At 36.5% G+C, this 26,434-nt stretch overlaps 1 protein-coding gene across 3 annotated transcripts in view; it reads right to left on the reverse strand.

Moving 5' to 3' along the window:
• Nucleotides 1-243: 243 nt before the first annotated feature.
• MRPS35 (mitochondrial ribosomal protein S35) overlaps nt 244-26,434 on the reverse strand; it is a 57,012-nt gene continuing 30,821 nt past the window's right edge. Inside the window, exons 6-8 of one of the 3 annotated variants that reach the window (XM_027595595.2) lie at nt 20,540-20,649; nt 18,241-18,310; nt 244-606 (exon numbers count right to left, since the gene is read on the reverse strand). In XM_027595595.2, coding sequence (XP_027451396.2) covers nt 337-606; nt 18,241-18,310; nt 20,540-20,649 — 450 coding nt within the window. In that variant the 3' untranslated portion in view covers nt 244-336. Of the gene's footprint in view, nt 607-3,583; nt 3,628-18,240; nt 18,311-20,539; nt 20,650-26,434 lie in introns of all 3 variants that reach the window. The other 2 variants (XR_003520157.2, XM_027595596.2) reach the window with 2 other exon arrangements.

Below are 26,434 nucleotides of genomic sequence, written 5' to 3' on the forward strand. Positions count from 1 at the left end.
TAGAGGAAGGAAAGGAAAAATAAAATAAGATGAAAATTGACAGGGAGGCAAACCATAAGAGACACTGAACTCTAGGAAACGAACCGAGGGTTGCTGGAGGGGAGGGGCATGGGGGAATAAAGTAACTGGGTAATGGGCATTAAGGAGGGCAACTGATGGAATGAGCCCTGGGTGTTATATGCAACTGATGAATCACTAAACTCTACATCTGAAACTAATAAAAAAAATCTTAAACATGTGAAACAATGGTTTTTTTTTAGCAAATTTATATAAAATGAGATAATGATTACAGATATATCATAAAATTAACAAATCAAGGAGATTTTTCTAAATAAATCACATTAGATTTAATAGTTTCTTCACTGATTCTTTGTACTGAGAAAGGGTATTTTCATTGTCCCCCTCGTTCTTAAGACTAACAACAGACTTTTTGTATTCTTCAACTTCTTTTGTAGCAAGGAGCTCTTCTTTATTTACTTCCAGATTTTTCTCAGCAGCTTTCATTTGGAGAAGTGTTTCCAGGATATTTTTTTCAGAGGAGCTATTGTTCCATACATACTCTTCCATGTCTGCTTCAGTCTTATCTTTCTCCCATTCTTCGGTTTTCTGAAAGGAAAAAAATGAGTTCTGAAATCTGAGAAATACTATCCAAAAAACAAAGTTTTGTTTTTGTTTTAGGGAAAGAGAATCTGCAAAACGTGGAGAGTCCCTGTCGACACTTTGCATGTAAACTTTGATTTCCCTCCCTTACAGCACTGCTATTCACCTGCACCAACTGTTTCAGGACCCCACACTCTACAATGTGACTACTCTGTTACCACTCACTAGTTCTACCCACAGAATTTCTATCTTATCTGCCTTGCAAATTTCACTCACAACCAAAACTGTTTCCCAAAAGATACAGAAAACTCATTTTTGCAGCTTTCTAATCCCTAAACTCCAACACATCAACATTTCACATTTCTGAGGTTAAAAATAATTAAGAGTTGAGAAGAGACTGTATTTATCTTTGTAACATGCCTGTGGGGATGACAAGGAACACCAATTATTATAATAAAATAAAAAATATAAAATATATGTGTAATACATGATTTTTAGTCATAATGACTTCATATATTCTGGAATTTTATTTTGTTATTATCTTTATTTTCTGTTCCTTATAATGGAAACAGTTTTTGTTACTACTTGTTTTTTCTTACAAAAATTACTACTATGCTATTCTAGGGAACACTGTTAGGTTTTATAGTAATATAATTCAGATTTATGATTTAGTTGAAGATATAACATTCTGTGAAAAATCAAGGAATGCAGCTAATAAATAATATGTCCTGGTTCAATGAAGTGCTGAATGCCAGACACATTCTTTCCGAACTAACACATAACACATTCTGAGCTATATGCTATTATAGAATCATCCAATATTCCTAAAACTTTTGAAGGTGGTAAACCCCTCAAATTATAACATTTTTGAAGTATTAAAAGATTTGTAAGGCTGTCAAAAATATTTTCTCTCTGAAAACTCCTCTTGAAAGAGACCCCAACTTGAGTAGACAGAGCTCCAAGCCTGCTTAGAATTAAGTGAGACAGTGTCCGCTTCTGCCTCCCTCCCGTCCCCAACCTCACTGTTAGAGACCATGAAAAGAGAAAAAGCACTGGAAATTTGTCCCTCAACTGGTAAAGAGGAGCCCTGCCAACTGCAAACAGGCCACTGGGTGTGCCATGGACTCAGCTAACCCCATTCAGGGTCACTGGAGGCCAGGAAAGAGTCTCCTCCACCACAGAGAACCACAAGAAAAAGAAATCCTCTTTTAATCCTTCAAACTGAGTATCCTTTCCTTCAAGATAAATCAAAAGGATGTGGAGTGTTTCCCCTGACCCTCAAATTCCTTAGCCAAAGTGGGGTATCTGTACTCACAACTCCTTACATACTGTTTGCCCCACCTCCCGATCCTGAGTTTATGACTGAGGAAAATGTCTCAACTAATGTTCTAGAAATATATTATCTGGTTGAGAATCAACTCTATACCCCCCCTTTTTTTTAATCTGGTAGTGAGGCTATAGGCGTGGCTGGGGGTGGGGTGGGTGGATAATGTGAAACAACTTCTTGTGCCCTGTGTGTACAAGCCTGTTGCAAATAACTTCTAACGGCCAAACTCCGAATTTTACATTAAAAAGAAAACTGACAAAATTATCCTACCCCACCTAATTTTTCTGTAATATTTGGGGAAGAAATAAATGTCAGCCCCTTAAAAAAAAAATGCCCTAAATTAAATGTATCCTTGGTCCTATCTACTCTTGGTAGGGCTTTAAATGCTAAGACAGTATCATAGTTTCTTCATAATTCTGACAAATGAAGTATCTTTAAGACGCCAACAAATACATTATATAAGCATTAAGTAAAACAGTCAATCTACCTCATACTTTAAAAAAAATTCCTAATCTACTTCATTCTTGACTGCTAGAAGATAATTAAGAGAAGCAATTAAGAGATTAACTATTTAAAAAATTTTAACTTTCACCTAGGTTTTGTGGATTTTCTTACCTACTCTGAAATAGATACTTAAGAGAAAGAGGTAACCAAAGGAAATTCACTAGAAATTTCCAACATTTCATTTATCTTCTGCTTACATTTGGTATTTGCAATTCTAGACTGCTCTGCCAAAGCGTTACAGGTGCACCATGATATTGATTCCCTCAGCCCTCAGGCACCCAGATGAACCTGGAGGAGCACGAGCACCCTCCTCCTTCATTCATCTCAGTCAAGAATTTTCTGTGTAGTGACACAAAAAAGGTTAGGAAATCCTGCACTAAGGGATAACGTACATTTACAGGAGAAAATTACTACTGTTTCAAATAGTCAGTGGTAAGTGAAAGTAACTACATTCTGTAGAAGGCATGGCTTCCTACTAATCCTATACAGACACAAAGCAGTGTCAGGCTTCAACTGCAAGCTAAACAAAACCCATGTTTTCAACAATTCTAGTAACTTTAGTATCCAAACTCTGCACAGTTGAATATAAATTCCAAGATAATGATAGTAACAATATGAGTAAATTAAATACTTATATGCCATGGACCTTAAATGCTTACATACATTATTTCACATAATTCTTATTAAAACCTACTGGATTAGATGTTAACATCTCTACGGAAAGAAAATTAAGTATTATGGAAGTTAAGTAGGGGGCCACAGCCACCTGGGAATCTTTCAGATTTCAGAATTTTTTGTATTTTAGAAAATCAATACAGTGCATATACCATATATTTTGTGACATTTCCAGAGAAGATCTACCGCAGGACTCCCTAAATCAAATACATAACCATTTTTGCAGCAACGTGTATGCAGTCACACTAAATGGGATAAACAAAGGCTATAAATAATTTTTCATCCATTCAAGTCTCGTTTTGCCACCAAATAGGTTATGAAAAAACTAGCAATTTCCAAAGCTTTTTGGGTTTCAGAGTTAGGGGGTGTATATGTGTGTTATGCTTAGGATCACACAGGGAGGTGGTATGATACAATATTTAATATGGGCTTTGGTATTTTACGGAACTCAGTTTAGATACTAATGTCATCACTTACTACTATGTAGGCTTGCATTTCTGGAAGTGGCTCCAAGGGTTGTTCTGTGGATTGAAAGAGATAAGGAATATCCATGTACTTAGAGCACCTGGCTCATAGTAAACACTAAATAAAGGCTTGCTACTAATAACACAGCTTATTAAGATGAATGAAAGAGAGTGGGATTCAAATCCTTGTTAGCCTACCTACAAAATATGTTTCTATGTCAAGGACATCACTACCCCTATCAAAGAGTAAATTGAAACTTTCAACGTGAATATAAACACACACCAAACTGTCCAAATGTTCTGCAGTTATTCGCACTCATAAAATTGTATCCCTGATTTTTATAACGTTTAGCTAAAATAGTTACAGAAACAAGAGGTCTTTATTTATCACTGATATAAAGGTAATGTTTTTCATGATGCTTGTTACTTCATGTCTTTTTAATAAATGTTATCACTGATTAAATTTTCCCAGTTAATTGCCTGTTCTTAAAAATAACTAAGCTATCTCCAGTTTTCCTGCAGTCTCCTTTGGGTATAGGCTTTTTATGTCTAATCTTAGATTAGAAAACATACACACACACACACACACACACACACACACACACACAAAATAGCATTCCTGTCAAAAAAAAGAACAATTTAAAAAAGAAATTCATTTTTTTGAAGTCCTATGTTAAGAGTAAGAAAATATCTTTACAACATCTTTAGAATCTCTGTTTCAAGCAGGAAAAATAAAAACGAATTATTATTAATATATTTTTTTTGAGGGCAATCTTTTCTAGTCAATATATAAGTTTTCACAGATGAGTACCAACCAAATCTTGTCAGTGAAGAGAGAACGCTGGTCTATAAATGATATATTAGAAAGCTATTCTAAAACATCTTCTAATCTTTGTCAATGATATAAAAGCAGTAATACTGTCCACAGTGCTTGTCACGTTAGAATATTTTTCATTTCTGAGAGGTATAAATATGAAATTCTTGGGGCGCCTGGATGGCTCAGTCAGTTAAATCCAACTCTTGATTTCAGCTTAGGTCATGATTTCAGGGTCCTGGGATCAAGCCCTGAGTCGGGCTCCCTTCTCAGCGGGGAGTCTGCTTGGGATTCTCTCTGTTCCTCTCCTTCTGTCCCTCCCCCGCTCTCACTCTCTCCCTAAAATAATAAATAAATCTAAAAAAAAAAAAGATATCAGACAGTTACAGAATCAGTGATGCCTAGATGAATGTGAATTCCAGGCTGCAAGGATATAAGGAGGATCCTTCTGAAAGTTCCCATTTTCTTTCCTGAGTGCATTTTCCAATTCTGTGTAGGACTGGCCACTTGGCTCATGCACGATTCTACTTGGGAAAAAGAGAAATAAGTGAAGTTTGAGCTGTTCCCCCGGGCTTTGTAAAACAGACTGGAACTGAAGAGCCCCAAACATGACTGGTTTTCATTCTGGGGTTATTTATGGGGAAGTTGGGGAGTCAGAATCAGGTCTCTAAAAAGCACAGTAAAATCCCCCATAATCTCATAGTGTTTAGGAGACAAAGTCCCACTAGAGGAAGTGTGTTTTAAATGTACAACCTATCTCCCTTTTAAAACCTGCCAGATTTTGCTGCAAGGTTAGAGTTACCAAGCTAAGCTCAAAATTTCTGAAGAGTACAAATGACTCTTCAGCAGATGTGGAAGCTGATTCATCAAGTTCCCAATCAAAATCCTTGAAGGTTAGGCCTAAGAAAAAGGAACAAATCAGAGCTGGACTAAATCTTACAAAAACTGCAGCCCAGCCCTGGTCTAGCTAAATCATGACTGGATTAAAATGCTAAATCCCTGAACCTCTCTGCCTAAGACAAAAAAAGAGGAAATTCTTTCTGATGGATGACAACAGGTGGAGCAACTGTGTAAGAGTTGTCCTCCCAAGATTTGTTGAAACTTGTTAAGTAGAATCCCTGGGAATCTTGGAGTTAATTAGTAAAATATAAAAAAGATTTCAGAATCTCATAGTTATAATCCCATAGTACAGATCTGATATATGTAACTATACAGTTTTGTGTTGCTCTGTTTTTGCATTTACTAATTCTGACTTCTGCTGTATCTAGACTGTTATTAATCCCAACCAATGATTTATTAATGTCTAGCATGCAAGAAAGTTACTAGACATCTGAAACATTTGAAAAGAAAAATGTAATTAATAACCAAGGGAAAACAAATAATAGCAGAACTCCAGATGATCCAGATAATGAAGTTAGCAGATAAGAACTTTAAAATAACTAAGAATAAATGTGTTAAAGAGGAAAAGATAATCAATATGAATTAAATAATGAAGAACTTCAACACAGAATTGGTATCCATAAAGAAACAGCAATTAAATGAACATGTGGAATTGAAAAACACAATTATCTAAAATTAATAAATCACTGGATGAGATTAATAAGTCTAGATACAGAAGTCAGAATTAGTAAATGTGAAAACAGAGCAACACAAAACTATATTGTTACATATATCAGATCTGTACTATGGGATTATAACTATGAGATTCTGAAATCTTTTTTATATTTTACTAATAAACTCCAAGATTCCCAGGGATTCTACTTAACAAGTTAAAACTAATCTTGGGAGGACAACTCTTACATATATCTTATAGACTGAACGCTTGGATCTCCCCACTCCGCCCCCCCATTCTTGTTAGAATGAACTTCCAAAGTGGTGGCACTGAAGGTAGGGTCTTTGGGAGATGTTGAGGTCATGAGGTGAAGCCCTCATGAATAAGATTAATGCCCTTATGAAAGAGATTCCAGAGAAAGCCCTTGCCCCTTCTGCCATGTGAAGACACAGCAAGACGACAGTTGTTTATGAAACAGGGAGCCCTCACTAGGCACCAAATCTGCCAATGCCTTGATCTTAGATATCTCAGCCTTCAGAAAAGCAAGAAACATATTTCTGTTGTTTATAAACAGACCAGTCTATGGTATTGTGTTGTAGCAGCCTAAATGGGATAAGACAATGTCTTATACAAATAGAAATTAAAACTTATTTTTTAAGTTTGCAATAACAGATTTTGGGAAATTTAGTCTGGATAAATAAGTTTATTTAAAAACCTATAATTTTCACTATCAAAAATATAATTTTTCTATAACTTCTAACTTAAAAAAGTTATGGTGCTAAATTCACAAAAATCATCAGATACCATGTACTTCCCGGTAGAAGAACACAAAACTAACTATGCAGTTTAAAAAAAATCAAAATAGAATTTGATTAAGCCTCTAGATCCAACTATCACTTTAAAAAATTACACTATGGTGATACAATCAGCAAAATTCAAATGATGGGAAAGCCAACAGCAAACAAAATCCCAAGATTTCTTCAACAAATAAATTGCAAGGAAAGAGCTCAGCAGACAAAGCTCCCTTTTGGTTTGTGACTGTTCCTGGGCACTCTTTCAAAAAACATTTACTGAGAACCTACTATGTGCTAGGCAGTACTAGGAGAAACAGGATGTCTCTAGGTACCCTGGCTAAAAGCTAATGTTTTCATATCCAAATATTTTAGAAAAAGGGTACATATGCTTGATCGTATTAGCCATCTGCTGAAACTCCCCTTCAGATGAAATAAAAAACAGGGCTGGCAAAACCAAAAAATACCTCATTATTCAAATACAATAATACTGATAGTGGAACAAAATCCAATTTATAAGCTAATCCTTTTCTTTTTTCTGATCCAGCCTTCCTTCCTTCTTTCCTTCCCTCCCTCCCTTTCTTCCTTCCTTCCTTCCCTTCTTTCTTATAGAGAGAGAGAGGGCACCTGCTAGCAGGGGGAGGAGCAGAGGAAGAAGGACAAGCGGACTTAGTGCAGCACGGAGCCCAACTGGGGGCTCGATCCTATGACCCTGAGATCATGACCTGAGCCAAAATCAAGAGTCTAACACTCAACTGACTGAGCCACCCATGCACCCTAAGCTTATCATTTTCTATGAGGCTAAATACATTTTGTTTTTGTGATTTGAAGGAGTCTATTACAGAAAATTTCAAACACATACAAAAGAGAATAGCACTATATAAACTCTCATGTACTCATCAACCAGGCTCTCTCTCTTTTTTTTCAGAGATTTTACATATTTATTCGAGTGAGGGAGCGAGAGAGAGCACGAGTGGGGTAAGGGGCAGAGGGAGAAGCAGACTCCCGGCTGAGCAGGGAAGCCAATTCAGGGCTTGATCCCGGGACTTCGGGATCATGACCTAAGCTGAAGGCAGACGCCTAACTGACTGAGCCACCCAGGCACCCCAAGAGTTTCTTCTTTTGAAGTGTAGTTGCAATGTATTAATTTTAAAGTATTAATAATAGCATATTCAAATAACTGGGTGGCAATTAAAAATACCACTAAGCTCAAATTGATCACCATTTAGGCAAAGAGTTTGATTAACCTGTAGACTCCTATTTTAATACTTTAACCACTAAACATTTATAACTTTAGCATTTAATTGTAAGTGTGTGTATATAATATATACACATATGTCTGGGCTCTCTTTTCTTCCCTGCCTACAATGAGAGAACCTGCTCTGACTACAATCCTAGAGGAAGCAACCTTCTATTCCACATGATCTGTTTTCTTTTCTACAATTGGTTCAATTATTCATTCACTCAATAAATATTTATTGCACAACTGTGCCATCCTGGAACTGCCAGTCTAGTAGGAAACCTGGAGGTGAGTAGGAGCTAGTCAGATGGAAGACTGTGATCCCAGCAGAGAAAACAGCATCCACAAAGACCTGGATGTAGCAAAGAGCTCAGTACATTCAGGGAATCGAATGAAGGCCAAGGTGAGGGAAGTAGCATGGGATGAGTCTGAATAGCTATTAGAATACTTACTTTGGAATGCTATGTATGTCAGCACCTTACATACATTAATTCACTTAACTTCCACAACAACCCTATGAGGTAGTACTATTACTGTTTTACAGACCAAAAGACTGAAGCCCAGAGCAGTTAAATAATTTGCCCAAATCACACTGCTTGTTTGTGGTAGAACAACATATTCCAAGGAAGGGAAACACTGTAAAAAATATAAAGACCTGGGGCGCCTGGGTGGCTCAGTCGTTAAGCGTCTGCCTTCAGCTCAGGTCATGATCCCAGGGTCCTGGGATCAAGCCCCACATCGGGCTCCCTGCTCCGCAGGAAGCCTCCTTCTCCCTCTCCCACTCCCCCTGCTTGTGTTCCCTCTCTCGCTGTGTCTTTCTCTGTCAAATAAAATAAAATCTTAAAAAAAAAAAAGAATATAAAGACCAAAATAATTTAATTGAACCTATCACCTTCCCCCCCCCCCCTTTTTTTAAGATTTTATTTATTTATTTAACAGAGAAAGAGACAGCAAAAGAGGGAACACAAGCAGGAGTAGTGGGAGAGGGAGAAGCAGGCCTCCCACGGAGCAGGGAGCCCGATGTGGGGCTCGATCCCAGGACCCTGGGATCATGACCTGAGCTGAAGACAGACGCTTAATGACTGAGCCACCCAGGCGCCCCTGGTCAGTGTATTCTGATGTAACAGAAGGCAAAGAAATAGCTGTTCCACTGAACACACAAAGTTGTCACCTTCTACCATCTTATTTACAGCTCCCTTTGCCTAGAACATGAATCATAGTAATATTCCACTTCTCATGATTACAAGTAAGGCATTGTGCTATATGAGGAAAAACAGTTTAACCATTAGAAAAAATCCAAGTTATTTGAAAAATCATAAAAAATAAGAAGAGAGGTAAATATCCATAATGGATTAAAAAAAAAAAAAACCCGCCAATTCTTTGTTACCACGGCCAAATGTTTAACTGAATATGTCAAGGAACTCAACTTAATTCAGATTGGTTTTTAAACAATTTACTGAGTGCTATCTGGCCAGACATTGTACTAGGGGTTGGGAATACAATGATAAATGAAATGTACAGGCCTTGCCCTCAGCAATCTCAGCAATCTCAGTCTGACAGGGTCAGCCAGACATGCATACGGACAATGAGCATGAAAGTAGTAAGAATGCTAACAGGAGGAGGGAAAAGGGTGCACAGGTAACTTCTAAGACAGGTTACATCTGAAATGTATTAAAGAGATTCCTATGAATTTGCAAGGCTGATCAATTTGAAAAAGGGATCATAAGCAGAAAGAACAGCATATGCAAAGTTATAAAAGAACACATTATGTTCATTATGGCTGAGATATAGAATATACAGCCTATATTTCCTGAGTAACTGGTAATGAGGTGGCAAACTGTTGTGAAGAGACAGGCTAAGTAGTTCAGATTTCATCCTGGGTAAGAGCGAACCACTCACTGAAGGACTTTATAAAGGAGTAAGACACAACAGACTTGCTTTTTAGAAACAATTCCTTTAACAGCAATCCAGAGGACGGATGAGAGGGGAAAAATCAATAAGGCTATTACAGTTAAAAGATGATGAAGACTCCCATTAGGGTGGCAGCAGCAGCCACCAAGAGGAGAAAATAGTTTTAAAGGATGTAATATGACGTCCTGCCTGACAGCAAAGAGATGTAAGTGTCATCTTCATTGTACCACCATCCAAGAACCTAAAACACCTGCCTACTGCCTGAAACATCAAGTCAAAAAAATCTGTTTGTACCCAGACAAATTTTCTGGCCCTTCTCATTCTAATTCCCATCCTGCACCCTTAGCTCTGATACTAGGTACATATACAAAAACCGTCTTAAAAGAGATACACCAGTCTTCTAATTAGTTTCTTTATTAACAAGACCCAAAGACTGGGGAAATTATTCACAATCAGAACTTACATCAGACTCACTTGTGGAGAGTTTGAAACAAAACCCTCCCGAGTCTCACCACTACAGATTTTAATTCTGTAGCGTTCACATATCTGTAGTTTAAAAAAAGCTTGCCAGGTGAGTCTAATGCAACCCCCAGCTGAAAACAGGTTACAGAGATAAATTTTCTTTTTTTCTTTCTTTCTTTCTTTTTTTAAGGATTTTATTTATTTATTTGACAGAGAGAGAGAGCACAAGCAGGGGGAGCGGCAGAGGGAGAGGGAGAAGCAGGCTCCCGCTGAGCAGGGAGCCTCATGTGGGGCTCAATCCGAGGACTCCGGGATCATGACCTCAGCTGAAGGCAGACACTTAACCGAATGAGCCACCCAGGTACCCCTGGAGATAAATTTTCAACTGTCAGTTGTTCAGTTTGAGAAGACAGTAAACTAGCAGCTAAAGTTCAGGTTTGATTTCATCTCTTATTTCATAATCTTTTTAATGGAAGTCAAAGTTGAACAACACTAAATATGATACCATGGGAAGAAAATGAAACTTTGAAGCTGCAGTTCAAGTCTTGGGTCCCTCAGCTAATAAACTCTGCAACCTTGAGCAAAGCACATATCTCTAAATCTTGATTTCTCAATTTATATCATGAAGAGGTTGTAACAGATAAATCTGATTCCTGACCTTCAAAGTCAGTACTAATTTAAAATGGGTGGACACATTAAACGCTTTTGTGTTCAGAAAAAAGACAGCATTTTAAAGCACTTTTTAAAAATGGAGCTTCTCCGCTGTGAATTGTGTAAGACTGATGAATCACAGACCTGTACCCCTGAAACAAATAATACATTATATGGTAATTAAAAAATAATAGCAAATTAATTAATTTAAAAAAAAATGGAGCTCCTCGGAGCACCTGGGTGGCTCAGTCAGCGAAGTGTCTGCCTGTGGCTCAGGTCATGATCCCAGGGTCCTGGGATTGAGCCCCAAGTCGGGTTCCCTGCTCAGTGGGGAGCCTGCTTCTCCCTCTCTCCCCTGCTCATGCTCTCTCTCAAATAAATAAATAAAATCTTAAAAAAAAAAAAAATGGAGCTCCTCTCCCACCCCTCACCCTTTTTTTGGTTTCCTTTTTATTTTCATCCAAGGTGATCATTTGGAAAGCAGAGGTAAAAAAGAAAGTCAGAGACACAGGTGACTCTCAGAGCAACACTAAAAATTTCTTTTAAAACAAAGGCCAAGGGGAGCCTGGGTGACTCAGTCAGTTAAGTGTCTGACTCGTGATCCTGGCTCAGGTCATGATCTCAGAGTTGTGATATCAAGCCCTGCATCTGGTTTGGCGCTGGACGTGGAGCTTGCTTAAGATTCTTTCTCTCTCCCTCTGCCCCCTCTCTAAAAATAATGATGATGATGATAACAACAACAATAATAAAATAAATAAAACAAAGGCCAGATGTGCTATTTGGAATCAAGGAAAAGGTAGCAAGTAAGCACTCTTTATTGCTACTGGTCTATCACAAATGCTCATACTCATCATGGGAATTCAATTAATGTGTTTATTTTTTCTTTAATAAACACTGTAATATTAGTTTATGCATAGATTACACAGTTTATGCATAAATACATTTCACATGAAAGAGATGCACCCTGTTAGAGCAGCCATTATTTTTCTAGGATATAGAGGATATTGACATTGTCAAATAAAAATTAGCATCAGGAAATAAACTCATAGAGGGCACCTGGGTGGCTCAGTCGTTAAGTGTCTGCCTTCGGCTCAGGTCATGATCCCAGGGTCCTGGGATCAAGCCCTGCATCGGGCTCCCTGCTCTGCAGGAAGCCTGCTTCTCCCTCTCCCACTGCCCCTGTTTCTGTTCCCTCTCTCGCTGTGTCTCTCTCTGTCATATAAATAAAATCTTTAAAAAAAAAAAAAAAGGAAATCAACTCACAGAAGCAAACATTTGTGGAGAACTTCCAAAACAATGAAGAATTAAGAATACTTTTTAAGTATTTGAAAAAACATAATCAAATGAAAAACAAACCTACATAATAAATCATACATCCATGAAAATTAAGTATCTCAAACTGTTACAAAGATATTTTTATGAACTGGGCACAATTATGATTGTTGATTATTAATAATTTTATTAATAGAGAATTATTAATCTATACCAGTAAGCTAATTATTGCTAACATCTAACAAGTAGGCTACATTTTATATTACTAAAAAGGGAGTTGGTTACTTTGTCACCTTACTTTTGAAGATGAAAACCTACTTCAAAAGTCTATGGAAATCTTAAAGAATGAACAGCTGTTTTAAACATTTAGTGTTCTTATCTAGCAGTGACCTAGATACTCTGAAGAACAAAATAGAGTAAGATTGGATACATGCTAATGAGGACCTTATGATTAGTTAGAAGGACAAAACAAACATGGAACAACAAAAACACACATGGAAAACAGTCCATGGCACAACCATCTGTAGTCAAGGGCCGCAGTAACCAACATAGAAGAGTATAACTTGCTATTTATATGAAGTAGGAATTACACAAAGAATAAGAGGCTCTAATACACCTGTTGAGTTATTATCCAAAATATATAAAGAACTCATAACTCAAGCAGAAAAACAATTTAAAAATGAGAAGATCTGAATACCCATTTTTCCAAAGACACACAGATGGCCAAAAGACACATGAAAAGATGCTCCGTATCAGTCATCAGTGAAATGCAAATCAAAAGCACAATGAAAGAACACTTCACACCTGTTAAAATGGTTATTCTCAAAAAGACAAGAAATAACAAGTACTGATAAGGATGTAGAGAAAACGGAACCCTTGTGCACTGTTGGTGGGAATGTAAACTGGTGCAGCCACTGTGGAAAACAGTATGGAGGTTCCTCAAGAAATGAGAAATAGAACTATCATAAGATCTAGCAATTCCACTTCCGGGTATAATTCTGAAGAAAAGGAATATAATTCCGAAGAAAAGGAACATTAACCTGAAAAGATATCTGCACCCTCAAGTTCACTGCAACATTATTTACAATAGCCAAGACATGGAAACAATCTAAGTGTCCACTGATGGATAAATGGATAAAGGATTAAGTGTGTGTGTAAACATACATACATATACACTATGGACTATTATTCAGCCATAAAAAAGAAGGAACTCCTGCCATCTGTGACATCATGAATGTCTTGAAGGCATTATACTAAGTGAAAAAAGAGAAAGAAAAAAAAAAAAGAGAAAGATAAATACCATATAATCTTATTTATCTGTGGAATCTAAAAAACCTAGACTCATAGAAACAGAACAAATTGGTAGTTGCCAGAGGTTGGGATTAAACAAAGTGAGTGAAGATGGTTAAAAGATACAAACTTCCAATTATAAAGTAAATCATGGGGATGTAATATACACCATGGTGACTGTAGTCACTAACACTATACTGTGTATTTAAAAGTTGCTAAGAGTAAATTTCAAGTTCTCATCACAAGAAAAAAACATTTGTAACTATACGTAGTGATGAATGTTAACTAGACATACTGTGATCATTTCACAATATATACGTATTGAAGCATTATGCTTTATACCTGAAACTAATATAATGTTATACACCAATTATTTCACAAAAAAACAGGCTCAAAGCAGGTATCAACTGAAGCCTTGAAGGATATTAAGTAGAAAAAATTAAAAATTAAATAATAAACTATACAAAAACACTTCTGTAATATTTACTAAACCTTATTTCTACTAGTGTTCCTCAATGGAAAAGACAAAGTCTTCCTCTCTATGTATTAATCCCCACATGCAACACCACCAAGCAAATAATAGGCAACCAGTAAATATTCACCCACCAATCAATAAACAGTTCATTTTAATGAAAGCACACCTGACACTTGCCATATGGATGGTTTACTATTTCATAAACATTAAAAAAGTGAAAGAGGTACCTTTTCAAACAACTAGTAAAATGCTACCTCGGCTCAATTTTGCCCTCTGGATACAATTCTACACTCTGTAAATAAGCTATACAACCTGTTCACAATCTGGCTCTGACTTGTTTTTCTAGTCTCACCTCTGCCCTGTCAGTCTTACACCCCAGCCACACCAAACTTCTGCCTGCTCTCTACATCAACAAGGCAAGAGTCCTTCACCCACTTCTCTAATACATACTCCTACTTATCTTCCAAAACCAGTCACCACTTCTTGAGAAGCTTCCAGGGAGAATTAATCCTCGGTGGTGCCTCTCCCACCACTGTGTTCCTACCTTCGTTACTGAGTGAAACAGACTGTATTAGAACCATTGGTTCTCTCCAGAAATAAAGGTACCTAAAGGCAGAGGCTCTTTCATTTTCATAGTCCGAGCAATACCTATCACTGTACCTAGTACACAAGAACAAAATCATTGTTGAACGCAGGGAAGAGTAAACAACATTACAAACATCATTCAAGAGTTCTTTAATATAACCTGGAAATGTATGTGTACGTGAGCACACACAACACAATGAACTCATAAACCAACAAATTAAATGGTGATTATGGAGCTGCAAAAGGACTCTTCATTTTTATCAGATATATTTGCGATAAGGTCCCCTTTAAAAATGAACTCTTTGTTTAAAAAATTTTATTATTTGATAGAGAGAGAGGGAAAAGCAGGATCCCCACTGAGCAGGGAGCTTGACATGGGGCTCAGCCCCAGGATCCTGGGATCATGAACTGAGCCAAAGACAGACACTTAACCTACTGAGCCACCCAGGCACCCCTGAACTCTTTACTTTAAAATGAACTCTTACTGAGTATGAAATTATCTGACTCAGAAGTTTTTGTTACATGACTTTTAAGAACCTATTTATTACAAAGCTAGATGTATTTTTTTTTTTTAAGACTTATTTATTTGACAGAGAGAGACACAGCGAGAGAGGGAACACAAGCAGGGGGAGTGGGAGAGGGAGAAGCAGGCTTCCCACGGAGCAGGGAGCCTGACGCGGGGCTCAATCCCAGGACCCTGGGATCATGACCTGAGCCAAAGGCAGACACTTAATGACTGAGCCACCCAGGCACCCCAAAGCTAGATGTATTTTTGACTGGCAATAAGACTATCATGGAATCCAAATAAGACAGTCGAATTCAAATTTAAAAAAGGAACTGTTAGTAATTAAATCTCAAAATCATTCAAAAACCCTTGGAATTTGATTTCAGATCTCTACATTTTCTAAAGTGCTTTTTTTCTTCCCCCAGTGTCTATCTTTTATGCAAATCATTTTGCAAAATGTTTCATGTGATCATTTCTTAACCAAATTACTTATGGAAGGTTTTAAAGAATATCATGCAACAATGTTAAAATTTAGGAAGTTTTGTTATTATCAGTCATATCAGAATGCTGAGTAGGATACCTGTTCTAAAAATTCAAATACAACAGGGCACAGATCTGATTACCTAAAATCTCTGTCAAGTTAAATGGGAATAAATGAATTTGAAATCTGAAGATAAATCTTTCTTCTTTTTAGTATTAACAATATTAATAGCCACCATTTACTGAGAGCCCACTACTTGCCAGAAATTTCATGCAAATTCTATCCAAAAACCCTTAGGAGAAAACTGAACCTCAGAGGCCAAATGGCTGGACAAAGTTACATAAGTAAGAAGTAATGGAATTCAAATCCATCATATCCATCCAGGTCTATCAGGTTCCACAGGATAAAGCTTAATTCACTTCTATGCTAACAACATGTCATACTGAAATACTGAAACAAATTTCTAAAACTCTCTTTGCTTTGAACTGCCGAAGGATAAATGGTCTAAAATATCTGTCTCTTACCACCTCCTAGCAGTGCCATAACCATTCTTTAACTCATTGCTTGAAGTCTATGGTATGTGAAATCTATGCTTTTTGAAGTCTACTTTGATACTTCCAAAGTTAAACTGTTTAGAATAGCATACAATAGTAAATTCCTTATCCTGAGGTCTAGATGAACATGTTTTCATACAAGTTTCCAAATTGTGTGATACATAAAACTACCAACTACTTTTCCCTCAACACTTAGAGGTAACCACCAAAAAAAGGTTAAAAAGCCAGAAAATCAAGAGCAGCTTACATTTAGGTATTAAATACTCTGAAACTAGTTAAAAAATAAAGAAATGGATTAAAAGGGGGCTCTCAAAATATTTGATTAAATACCAGGTGGTAACATCAATTTCAAGTCTGAATTTCCAAGGAAGGAAAGTGAAGGAAAAAAGAACTTCAATTCAACAAAAATTCTGTTCCACCAACTCTGCAAAATTTCACGGCTCATCTGCATTCTCTTAAAGCTTCTACACTGATGGTACTTATTTAGAAAGGATCAAGAGCCAAGTTTAATATAGAAATTCTTTAACTATATCTGTTTAGGACAGATGTATGTGGCTACTTATTCTGGCATCAAAGTAATTAGCATTAAAGATCAAAGACTACTTGCGTGAATCCAAACTTGTTTGGATTCTATGTCATGGAACCACAGAAAGAAACCAGTAAGTCAACTTTCACTGAATTTATTTATGCCTGTCATTTCCTTTGGGGCAAATTCATTTTACAGGCTTCTGGCAAAAGAGATTCAAAACTGGTTGGCTTTTATTGTTTGATATTAACTCTTTCAGGACCAGCCATAGAGCTGTAGCTAATTCAGCCATGTTGCTGGTTCAAAAGAGAACTTAATTATGTTAAGCCAAAAAGGCATTTATAAAATCAACTGACAGGAAAGAGAGATTAACTGCTATTATGATGTTGCTCCTGAAGCCAGGAACTAGAAAATCCGGATGAATTATGATAATTAGAATACCTCAGAAGAAGAGAAAAGCTACCAGCTACTTTTTGTTCTTTACTAACTTGGTAACAAAATTTTATTTTCTTTTATTTTCCACTTATGCTCTTGTGCTACAGTTTTTACTATTAATATGAAGGGAATGCTGTGAGCAGTCTGGAGAATGGTCGCATGTGTTCACTCAATTGTATTATCTCTGGGATGGCAGGAGATTCCCAAGGGCATCTAATCCAACTACCTATCCAAAGAGAGTGATCCTCTCACCATCATATCCCCACTAAGTACCCAATGGATGGAACGTTCTCTACCTATTAAAAGTAGCCCAAGGATGCCTGGGTGGCTCAATCGGTTAAGTGGCTGCCTTCAGCCCAGGTCATGATCACAGGGTCCTGGGACCGAGTCCCACATCGGGCTCCTTGCTTAGCAGGGAGCCTGCTTCTCCCTCTCTCTCCCTCTGCTTGTGCTCTGTCAAATAAACGAAATCTTAAAAAAAAAAAAAAAAAAGTAGCCCACTCCATCTTTAGAGGACTCTCTTAGAAAGTTTGTACTCAGTGAAAAAGTCTGTTTCCCTATTGCTTCTATTAAAACTCAATAAGCCCAGTCAGACACAAGACTATTTTTAATACTATTTAAATAATTAATTGCCCTTAACTGTCCCTAACGTATGTAGTGAAATGTTCATACAAAAGGCTATGTATTAACTAAAAATTTTAATAAATAATTAAAATACCTTTCTTTAAAGTTTTGGGGCTTTGTTATGCAGTTTATTTGAACAGCAGGATGCATTCTAAATTCTCAAGTTACACAGATGAACTCTCTTCCATAACTTTGATAACTTGCAGTCAAAGTCAAACAGAAGAAAAAAAAATAAAAAAATTTAAATCTTCCAACCAAATACAGAAACTGAATTTTAAAGGCATTTAGTCCTCTGATTTCTGTAAGGTCCAGAGATGGACTGTGTAATCTATTTCAAGGTCCTCACTTTCAATGTCAGAAGTTATTTATAACATTTCATACATCCGTAGTTTAGTGGTTCATTAAACCCTCAACTGAGTACTTGCCACAGACTGTTTTGAAATGTTAACACCATCTAAATTACACCGACAAAATTATTAAACATTCACACACAATCACTTACCCAAGACTCATGGTATAAAACTGTTAGCAGATACATTGCATAATCATAATTCTGTCTCTTTAAAGGGCATCTGTAAGAGAAAGAGAGGGAAGTCAAAATTTTAAAAATTCAGTACATAAAATAATTTGCAAAATACACAAATACTAAATACAAAGGATAACTTATATTCAGGTATTCCCTATCTTCAGGGAATATCCTACCTTTAGGAAAATATTGTTCTTGGACTAAGAGGAGTCTACATCAGTCACACTTCAGGTTATTGAAAACTGGTGTTATTTTGTATGTATTTTTTTTAATTCTCTTTGCTTTCATCACTAATGGAGCTATATGTATCTGATAATAGTTTTATACTATTTTTAATATGACTGTGTTCAATCCAGGTGCCCTTTACAATCTCAGGGCTAACAGTCTGCTGGACAGTGTGAGTGTATCTACTGAGTTCATTTTAAAAACAGAGATAGACTGATGACAGATGCTAATCAAAATGCTCATCTTGATTTCTCCAGAGCCAAGTTTTTAAAAAATGAGCTACACTATTCAATGCTGTATTGAAGTTGTTGTATGTAAAATGGAATTAAAAGACCTAATATTAGATAATCTAACTTCTACATAAATATGAGATGGCAAGTTTAGCTTTTAGATTAATAAAATATAGAAAAGGAAATCATTAATTCCAATTTCTTTAAATATAAAATAAAACCATCATATGACAGGGGCACCTGGGTGGCTCAGAAGGTTAAGCGTCTGCTTTCAGCTCAGGTCATGGTCCCAGGGTCCTGGGATCGAGCCCCGCATTGGGCTCCCTGCTCCATGTAAAGCCTGCTTCTCCCTCTCCCACTCCCCCTGCTTGTGTTCCCTCTCTCCCTCTCTGTCAAATAAATAAATAAAACCTTAAAAAAAAAACCATGCGACAAATGACTTTAATGTTACTCTTATTCTATACTTAGGTTTAATAGTTCTCTAAATAGTTGCTACCATAAAGCACACACACACTGACACTTGAAAACTTAGGGAAAAAAAATTGTCACATATTTATAGAATTTCAAAGAGCAACATTTTAAAGGTATTTTTAAGTCGCACAAACTAAAAAAGAATATTACTAATATATTTCAAATCTGTTTTCCCCCATACAGTAATAATCTGAAACCAGGGTTCCCAAGCTCTTTCCACCCCTACATTGTTGCCATCATTTATATATGCCATGCTTCTTCTTCCCACCACTAAGGAGGAGGATATAAAACCTAATTGATATTGACACCTCCAAATGCTTTGAAATTGGAATAGGTAGGGAGAGAAGATTGATTTCCCACTTGCTTTTCTCTAAAGGCAGGTCTTTATATTTTGACATAATTTAGAAACAGCCAAATATAAGATAGAAATAAAATAACCCTGGGGCACTTGGGTGGCTCAGTCAGTTAAGTGTCTGACTCTTGATTTTGCTCAGGTCATGATCTTGGGGTAATGAGATCAAGCCCCGTGTCAGGCTCCGTGCTAGGCATGGAGCCTGCTTAAGATTCTCTCTCTCCCTTTCCCCTCTGCCCTTCCCGCCTTCTACAAAAAGAAATAAAATAACCCTTTTGTAAAAACATACCAATAACCCATCTTCACCTCAAATGACCTAATTTATAAATTTAATACTGTCTTTATGAAGTAAATTCACTAAAATTCTTATTTACAAAATTGCCTAGGTAAATTAAATTTCCGTATTCAATCATTTAAATTTTGAACTGTAAGATCTTTGACTTTGTAAAAACCTGTTTAAACCTTAATCACTAGGAAATCATACTTTTGTTCTCTTCTAACATCTTCCCTGGGTCTTATATGCATGGATATATTAGAATCAATACTGAAAAATAACAATAATTTAACAAGGCAGTTAGGCAAGTCTCTCCATGTCCATAAAGAGGATATCAACAGTAGACTAGTGTGAAGATATTAAACACATAAATTGGACAACTTCACTGACCTAATACGTTAATGAAAGTTGATATAAAAGGCTACCCCGATTTTCAATGTCATTTCTTAGGAAAAGGACTGCCAGAAGACAATAAAACAACACAATGACCAATCTGCTGAACTTTTTTTTTTTTTTAAGATTTTATTTATTTATTCGACAGACAGATAGAGAGCACAAGTAGGCAGAGTGGCAGGCAGAAGGAGAGGGAGAAGCAGGCTCTCTGCTGAGCAGGGAGCCGGACGTGGGGCTCGATCCCAGGACACCAGGATCATGACCTGAGCCAAAGGCAGCTGCTTAACCGACTGAGCCACCTAGGCACCCCTCTGCTGAACTTTTCTTTACCTGTCTGTTCTGATAGTAAGTACATCTGTAGTCTTGCAGTATCGCTCTCCCACAAGTTTAATAAGTTTCTTCTTTGCATGATCATCTAAATTCAAACTGGAAAGTTTAACCTTAAAAATACAAGAAAAAGTTATTTGAAAAGAATTATTTCAGATACTTTGTTTAGTGAAAAAAAAAAAAAACCAGTAGCAATATTATTTATATTAGCGTGAAACCAACCAAAAAGAAACTTTTGCAACGCTGCAGCTGCACTCTTGTCTATACAGAGTTAGCAACTGGCATGCGTTATGAAGCCTTATCTTACTTATGGGAAAAAAAGAGAGGCGGAGTAAACTGTTTCAAGTTCTTCGTAAGTTTTGGGTATTAGCACCTTTCCTGAAAGAACCAATAACAAGTCTCTTAAATAAATGAAATTACAGCTTATGAGTAGCACTAAGAATTAAACTCAATTAGTATTAGTAAAGCTGGAATATAAGAATAAATGGATAAAACAAAAAGGCTTTAAGATATTTCCACCATGCACTTATGAGACCTTTCTCACTGCAACTAGTTTAGGGGTATTTATTTTAAAAGGTAGAGATATCTCATGGAAGCTGGAAAACAGCATTCATGAAGGATCAAAACATCTGAAATAATTCAGTTCAACATTTCTCAAAATGTTAATACTAGTCCCAGAGACTGCCAAGAAGAATTATTTCTCTAAAAAGGCTATTTTTGTTGAATACATTCAGAAAATATGGAGTTAAATTGGGTTCTTTATAGAAGGATTTCTTAGAAGAGGTAATATGCTAATGAGCATTCTGATATTTCAAGATGCAGGGTTCTCATGTAACAATTCCCAAATTTATCTGACCCCATATTCTATTTGTCAAGGGACAGTTCATGGAATCAGTCTTCCCTAAAATATATTTTGGAAAATGCTGGACTATATGAACACACTTTTTAATTTGCAGAGAATTATGGCATGGGCTGAAGGTATCTAAAAGAGGACTTAAGTTAGGTACTAGAATACAGTTAGATAAGGTAAACCACAGACTGTTTTTCCATGGACAGCATTAAAGAATAAGAAAGATCCACAAGTATATGAAGAAAAAAAAAGGTTACTAAGATTTTAAAATCACATCCACTTCTCTCTAGCTTCAATAACCCTGCACTTCCCTCAAGATTTTATAGCATAAGAGCTTATTTTTCCATTTTTCCCACTAGACTGCAAGCCCTTGAGGATAAGAATGATATCTGTCCTATTTTTGGCAATGGCCTAGCACTTAAAGAACATACAACATGTATTTGTTGAATGAACAAATAAATAGAAAAAAGAAAGGATATTTTTTTTAAGCACCATGAATTTTTATTTGAACTACAGAAAATATAGGAAATAAATAAATAAATATAAATACACTTTTAAAGAACATATGCTGGAAAAACATTGACTCTTAAGTATCAACGCAACAGAATGGTCCTACATCCACGCAGTGCAAATTACCACAGTCCCCTGGAAAGAACATGTATCAACAACCAGGTTATCAGCTTGAGGGATAAAATAAGAATTTCTATAATTCTGATTATTAACAATAAGAATTACTTATAGGAAAAAAGTAAAATGAATCTACATTATAATTATAAAAATATTTGTACATATGCATGCATACAGATACAGTACAGAGAAAGAATAGTTCTTCCATTAGAATAAGAGAATGGAATGATTTTTTCCTTTTAAAACTCCCTTCAAGGTAATCGTGTTCAACAATAAATTTAAAAATTTACCATTTAAAAAATTTAAGTGTTCTAGTTTTTTATGTAAGTAGTCCAAAAAATGGCAGCAATGCTAATTAGTGTAACTGCTTTAAAACTTACATTCACATTAACATTTTAATGTTCAAAAATTATTATATAGAGTTTATGCCAGAAACTCAAATATTTTAGAAAGAGCTATGTGGTACACTCACGCCACCTGCTAGCACTGAAAGGCACTGCAAAATTGTAGTCTTTAACCTAAACTAATAGTCTGACTCTGAAGTTGAGCAGCATTCACTACCATTCTTTTCCCAGAATTCAAAAGAATCCTTGGACTTTTCTTTTTTCAAGTTGCTACATTTTAAAGAATCAATACTGTACTATTAACATTATCCCCAAAACAACACTGACATTTCAAATCATAGGAGGTCATGGTTATGTGTATTTTCAAACGCCCATATTTAAAATCTACATACACTGAGAAATGTCTAATTGTGTTAACTATCTTCTCTATTTAGAAGCACAGTACAGTTAGTTAAAGAACTATAGTTCTACACAAAAGACAAGACCTGTGTTTGATTTCTAGATTTGCTACTTTATTTGCTAAGTGATCTTAAACAAATCATTTGATCTTATTGTCGTTTCCTTATTTACAAAACAGAAGGGACTCACAGGACTTTTGTCAGGAATAAATGAGAATAAACAGAAGAAAGCATTTTTAAAGAAAACTCCTACACAAATATTAAGTTGTTTTTAATTCTGAACTACCTTTATGAGTATCAAGAAAAATATGATACCATCTTTCTTTTTCTGAATTTAAAAATTTGAGTATCTCTTTATATAATACTTTATAATATTTGACTGGCTTCACAATATTACTTTAAATCATGTCAGGGGGCGCCTGGTTAAGCGTCTGACTCTTGATTTTGGTCATGATCTTGGGGTCATGAGATCAAGCCTCACATTGGGCTCTGCACTGGGCATGGAGACTGCTTGGGATTCTCTCTCTCTCCCTCCCTACCCCCACCCCCACCCCCAAATAAATAAAAATTAAAAAAAGTCATGCCGGAATGCACATGCTTTAGTCCCACTGTTTTACCTACTTTTACCCTTGAACTACGTGACACCATTCAGGACACCACCACTGAGCTTTAACCATCAGTGGGGAGAGTGAAAAGAGTCCAAGAAGGGCAGACATGAGTCAGGGGAAAAGAACGCAAAGAAGTGATGAAGGTATCACATGGTAGCATAAGACAAAAAGGAGACAAGAGAGGATGGTGGCCTGATATGGTAAATGGTATCTTGTGGTATATATACTTCAAATAATGCAATTGGATTATTTTTATGTAAAATAAAATAAGCAAACAGAACAAGTAGGGAACCAGATGTCTATTCTGGTACTGAAGACTAAGGCCCACAAAAAGTAAGGCAAAAATCTAGATTTCCTGATTCTGAGTTCAGAGATCTTTTTATCACCTAACAGAGAGCTCAACAACAGTTGTTATTATTATCACTATTATTAAAAAGAGGGAACATTTACTAAGTTATTAAAAATATATCAGGTATTAATTATCCCAAAGTACTTAAATTTTTTTTTTAATTTTTAGGTAATCTCTACACCCAAGGGGCTCAAACTCACATCCCTGAGATCAAGAGTCACACGCTCCTTTGACTGAATGAGCCCGGCACCTCACTCCCCAGATACTTTATATTAACCTGTGGGGTGTCGGCCAAGCAGAATATTAAGGTTTTTTTTTTTTTACTTTTATCTAGATTTTCTAAAATTTATACAGTAAACATGTATTGTCTTTTGTGATTTTAAGTATTTTAAATTTCTCTAAACACATATATCACTATTTAAACTATTCTAGGGAATAAAAAAAGGCTGACAAGCTTCGTAAATTTATTTCATAAAGAAGGCACAATCCTGATACCAAAACCTAGGAAAGAAAGAAAATTACAAATCAAACACTGATGTATCCCTGAAAAATTCCTAGAAATTAAAGTTTGTCTATTTGTTACCTTATAGTGTAAAAATGGTTGCAGAGATTGTCAACATATTTTTACAGTCCACACGGAATGGTCTTTTTTTTTTTTTTTTTAAGATTTTACTTATTTGAGAAAGAGAGAGGGGGAGGGATGGATAGAGAGAGCACGCATGAGCAGAGGGAAAAGCAGGCTCCCCACTGAGCAAGGAGCCCGATGCAGAACTCGATCCCAGGACTCTGGGATCATGACCCTAGCTGAAGGCAGTCGCTTAACCAACTGAGCCACTCAAGCGCCCACACATGGACCGTTCTGATTTGAAATACAGACTACATGGAGTACAAAAACTAATTTTTTGAGGGTCCTGGAGGCATCTCAAAAAGGGGGCAGTCATCCTCCAGAATAGATGAATCAAAAGTACGTTAGTCAAGGCTCCCCAGAGAAATGGCTGATTCTAGGACTGGGATATGGAATGTGTATTTTAAGCCTGGAGCATTTTGTGGTACCAAAAAATAAAAAGTATTTAAAAAACAAATGATGGAGCACTGCAAAGTAACAGAGTAGCCAACTGAAAGTGTTATCAATGGCCAAAACTGGAACAATTTGAACAACAAAATAATGTATTATTGGATTATAATCCAAATGCTAAAATAAATAATCTATGAGTCCATACTGATATAAATGGTTGAATAAACGGATAAATGGAAAAAAACAGACGAATCTCCCATATGGAAGAATTACAAACAATTTATGTGGTATTTCTCCCTGCAGGAGGTGTAGCATAACTGCTAATTCCTCTGTAACTATGGGCTATGCGTAGTGACTTCCTTCTAAAGGGTACAGTTCAGAAAGAAAGAAAAAAAAGAGCACTTTTATAGTGAAGAAAACTTGCAAACAGTACCTCAGCCAGGTGATCAAGGCTTCATCATTAGTAATGGCATGTTAGGAGCCTCTACCCTTGCTATGATGTGATGAAAATGGTACTTTACTGGTGAGGTTTTCCTCCCCAAAATACATACCAGTCTAAGCATGAGAAGAACATCAAACAAATCTAAAGTGAAGTACATTCCATAGAATACATAACCAGTACTTCTCAAAACTGTCAAGGTCACCAAAAACAAGGAAATTCTGAGAAACCACCACAGCCAAGAGGTGCCTAAAGAAATCTGAATAGGGGCTCCTGGGTGGCTCAGTCCGTTAAGCATCTGCCTTTGACTCAGATCAGGATCCCAGGGTCCTGGGATAGAACCTGGTGTCAACAGGGCTCCCTGTTCAGTGGGGAGCCTGCCTCTCCCTCTCCCGTGCCCCTGCAACTCATGTTCTCTCTAGTGCATGCTCTCTCAAATAAATAAATAAAATCTTTAAGAAGAATATCTGAATGAAGTATGAACTTTATTAATATATCAATATTGGCTCAGTTGTAATAAATGTTACCACAATAATAAAGATGTTAACACAAGGGCGCCTGGGTGGCTCAGTTGGTTAAATGACTGCCTTCGGCTCAGGTCATGATCCTGGAGTCCCAGGATCAAGTCCCACATCGGGCTCCCTGCTCGGCAGGGAGTCTGCTTCTCCCTCTGACCCTCTTCCCTCTCGTGCTCTCTGTCTCTCATTCTCTTTCTCAAATAAATAAATAAAATCTTTAAAAAAAAAATAAAGATGTTAACACGAGAAATTTGGTGTGAACTATCCTTGAAACTTTTTTATAAATCTAAAACCTGTTTAAAAAAAAAAAAACCCATCAGGAAAAACGCTCTATGACTGCTCTGTGAGAAAGCTATGCCATGTGGCTCAAGACGCTCTATGACTGCTCTGTGAGAAAGCTATGCCATGAAACCAACAGTGGTTTCAAATACTAACTTGGAAGTTACTACAGCAAGACACCTGGAAGTGCAATGGTATGTGGCATGCTCTTGATGAGAAAGAGCGGAGATTTAATGTTTCTCCAAAGCAACATGAGATGAGGACAAACAATCCTAAATAAAATGCTAACAAAGCAAATCCACAGTAAAGTAAAAGAATGATATACTATGAAATAATCAGGGTTCAGAACGCTTCAGTAATTGAAAACCTAACAATATAATTCATTACTACAATAATTCAAAGGAGATCATTTCAAAAATGCTATAGAGACAGGACACATCATTAACATAATAGAGGCTATTATCTCAAGCT

The sequence above is a fragment of the Zalophus californianus genome, chromosome 9 (assembly GCF_009762305.2).
Source record: "Zalophus californianus isolate mZalCal1 chromosome 9, mZalCal1.pri.v2, whole genome shotgun sequence".
Lineage (NCBI taxonomy): Eukaryota > Metazoa > Chordata > Mammalia > Carnivora > Otariidae > Zalophus > Zalophus californianus.